Source organism: Mus pahari, chromosome 2, assembly GCF_900095145.1.
Source record: "Mus pahari chromosome 2, PAHARI_EIJ_v1.1, whole genome shotgun sequence".
In the NCBI taxonomy this organism is placed as follows: domain Eukaryota; kingdom Metazoa; phylum Chordata; class Mammalia; order Rodentia; family Muridae; genus Mus; species Mus pahari.
In genome coordinates this window covers 140,486,452-140,489,722 of record NC_034591.1, presented here as the reverse complement: position 1 = coordinate 140,489,722, position 3,271 = coordinate 140,486,452, and the positions used below count along the sequence as shown (strand labels likewise).

The window sequence follows — 3,271 nt, the reverse complement described above, 5'->3', positions numbered from 1 at the left end:
TTTTTTTTTTTTTAAAAAAAAAACAAGCAAACAATCGAACAAAACCGGGCATGGTTGCTTGCATCTGCACCTCCAGGATTGTTGGGAAGAGACAAACAGATCCAGAGAGTTCTCTGGCCAGTCCGCCTCATCTCAGAGCAGTAACGTAAAAAGCGATAGCACAAGATACCCAGGATCCTGCTCTCCCCCGCACACGTGCACCCTGGAGCGAAATCTCCATACAGTCCCGTACATGTACCACACAGACACTACACAACCACACAAGGTAGCACTGGGAGAAAGTGTGGTGAGCTGGGCAGGATGACACAAGTCTGGTCCTGCCCAAGCACCAGTTGTTTCTATGACCTTCAGCCAGCCCTGTTCCCTGCTTGTAAATCACGATATGGAACCCGACTGATCACGCTGCAGGTCTGACCCTGTCCTTATGCTCACAGGCAAAGAGCCAGAACCCCTGAGGAGCCACTCCCCTGACTCTGGCTGACCCTGCCTCTCTCTCCTGCACCCCTACCTGCAGATAGATGTGTACCTATTCCTCTTCTCTGACATGCTCCTGGTTACCAAACCTCAACGTAAGGCCAACAGAGCCAAGGTCATCCGTCCTCCTCTCATGCTGGAGAAACTCGTGTGCCAACAGCTGCGAGACCCCAGTATGTCTCTTCTCCAGAGGAGGAAGGGTCGGGATTGGGGTCAGATAAGGTCCAGCCCTTAAAGCAGAGTTTCTTCTCTGTGTAGACAGCTTCCTGCTGATCCACCTCACAGAATTCCAGTGTGTCTCCAGTGCCCTCACTGTGCACTGTCCCAGTTCTACAGAGTGTGCACGGTGGCGGGAGAAGACCCAGCAGGCTAAGGTAGGTGGCAGTCAGACTTGGAGAGGGTGAGCATGCACTGCTGGAGCTCAGGACTGACATCACAGAGGGTTGAGGGAGGGCGGAGAGGCTGGACTTGGTGCAGGCGCAGACTTGACCAGCAGCAGGTCGGATGCCTTCCAGAGTCTGAGAAAGCCTGTGGCAGCTATTGAGACAATCCAACAGGTGGTCCACCCGAATGCTTTCCCCACACTGAAGCAGTGAATTTCTAAACTTTATCTTCTGTCCAGAGACACCTATGGAGCGCTTTCTGGGGACAGGCACTAGTGCCAGGTGCCAGGGAATCAGAAAAGAATGAAAATGCCACTCCTGCCCTCCAGGAATCTGTGCTGCAGCTCATTAGAGTAATCAGAGTACAAATAGCAGAAGCAAGCATGCCAAAGACAGAAGCAAGGGACGGCCACGCCGTCTGTCCCAGTGGTGCTAAGGGAGCTTAGGGGGAGGAGCCAGTGAATTGGAGCAGACATCAAAGCAGGAAGAAGGGAATTCCAATGCAAAGACCCAGAAATAGCATACAGCCATGTGTGCTGAGAGAGGCACCGCGCTGGGAGTGGCGAGTCAGCCCCATCTTTCACTTTATAGGAAGGGAACAGGATTGGATCAAGGTCATGCAAACATCTAGAGCTCAGTTGGAACCATGTTCTCTTACCCTCCCACTGCCGCCAAGTGTGTGTATGCATATAACTGTGTGTGTTGTATGTGTGTATGTATTATGTTGTGGTGTATACATATGACTGTGTGGGTGTATTATGTGTGGTTTATGCATATGGCTGTGTGTATATTACACATATGACTGTGTGTGTATTATGTGTGGTGTATGCACATGATTGTGTGTGTATTATGTGTATAGTTTATGCACATGATTGTGTGTGTGTGTGTGTGTGTTATGTATGTGGGTGTACACACATGACTGTGCGGGTGTGTGCACCCCAGTGTGCATGTGTAGAACTGAACAGGTTGTTTGCTTGGCATTGCCAGGGTGAGAAGTAGCAGAAGCTGAGGTCAGGAGGTGGCACCGCAGGATCATGCCCGGCTCTAAGGGCCATGAAGGAACTTGAACTTTGACCTATAGACAACGTGGAGCCAGTGGAGACTTTAAACAATGTAGTGATGTAGGCAGACTTAAGCGATACAAGTAGGAGTTTAAGGGGGGGGTGGAAAGAGAGAGAGAGAGAGAGAGAGAGAGAGAGAGAGAGAGAGAGAGAGAGAGAGAGAGANAGAGAGAGAGAGAGAGAGAGAGAGAGAGAGAGAGAGAGAGAGAGAGAGAGAGATCAGTAAAGCTGCATCAGTTGCTATCAGTTCAGAGGTCTTAGAAAAACCGAGGCTGGGCTAGGGTATAGCTCTGTGAGAGAGTGCATGCTTAGCGTGCAGGAGACCCTGGAGTCGACTGAGCCACGGTTCCTCACAAACAAAACCAAACATCCAGAAACAGGGTCCCTTACAATTTTGGAGGCCAAAGTTCAAAACGCAGGTATTGACAGAACTGAGCTTCCTGCCCCCGTTCTAGGGGGGAATCTGTGTTTCAGCTACTGATGACTTCTGTGGCCCTTAACTTGGAGCAGCAACTCCTGACCCCGCCATCTCTGGCATTCCCCTCTGTATGTTGGTGTCCAGATTCCCCTCCCTTTCTTATGAAGACGCCAGACGGCTGCTTTAGAACCCACATGGAATGTCTGAGGTCTTTACCTTCAGTCCTTTCACATCTTCAAAGACCGGGTTCCCAACTAAAGTCACATTTATGGTTTCTGGGGATTGGGTTTCAGACCCGGCTTTCTCCAGGCAAACCCACGGTGGGAGCAGAATGGCAAGGAGAGCAGGAGATGTGCCTTGGAGACCCTTTGTCTTATTGGCAAAGCTGGGGCTCAAACCCAGCGTCTTTGCTGCACTGGGAAAGAACTTATCCCCGCACTCCACCCCAGCCCCAGGAAGGAATGTGCACATTTGTTTACTTGTTTATTTATTTGTGGGTGGGCGCGTGTATGTGCATAGTTGCATGGGCATCACCACACCTGTAAACTTTGCTTTACCATGCCAACCTCTCAAGTTTCTCCTCTTCCTTTGGCTCCCAAGGTTAGAACAAGCCTTCTCCCACATTCTCTTTGGAACTTCTGGGAACCAGTAAAACCTGCTAGTGTTCATATGCAAAGTAACAGTCCCTGATAGGCTCTGCAGGGTGACAAATGGGGAGTCATTTCTCCTCTGTGATAAAACTTGCAGAGAGGCTCCCAGCCACTCAAAGCCCAAAACACTGCAACACACACACATACACACACACACACGCACACGCACACGCACACGCGCACACACGCACACACGCGTGCACACACACACGCACGCACACACACGCGCACACATGCACACGCACACACACGCGCACACACGCACACGCACATGCACACACACAC

The 3,271-nt window shown here is 50.8% G+C and overlaps 1 protein-coding gene across 3 annotated transcripts in view; it reads left to right on the top strand.

Annotated features, from left to right (window-relative positions):
- The window catches only part of Plekhg6 (pleckstrin homology and RhoGEF domain containing G6), an 18,930-nt gene that overhangs the window by 9,747 nt on the left and 5,912 nt on the right, over window positions 1-3,271 (top strand). For all 3 annotated transcript variants that reach the window (XM_021191522.2, XM_029535315.1, XM_029535317.1), the window contains 2 exons: window positions 515-647; window positions 733-848. In XM_021191522.2, the coding sequence (XP_021047181.1) occupies window positions 515-647; window positions 733-848 (249 nt within the window). The remainder of the gene's footprint in view (window positions 1-514; window positions 648-732; window positions 849-3,271) is intronic.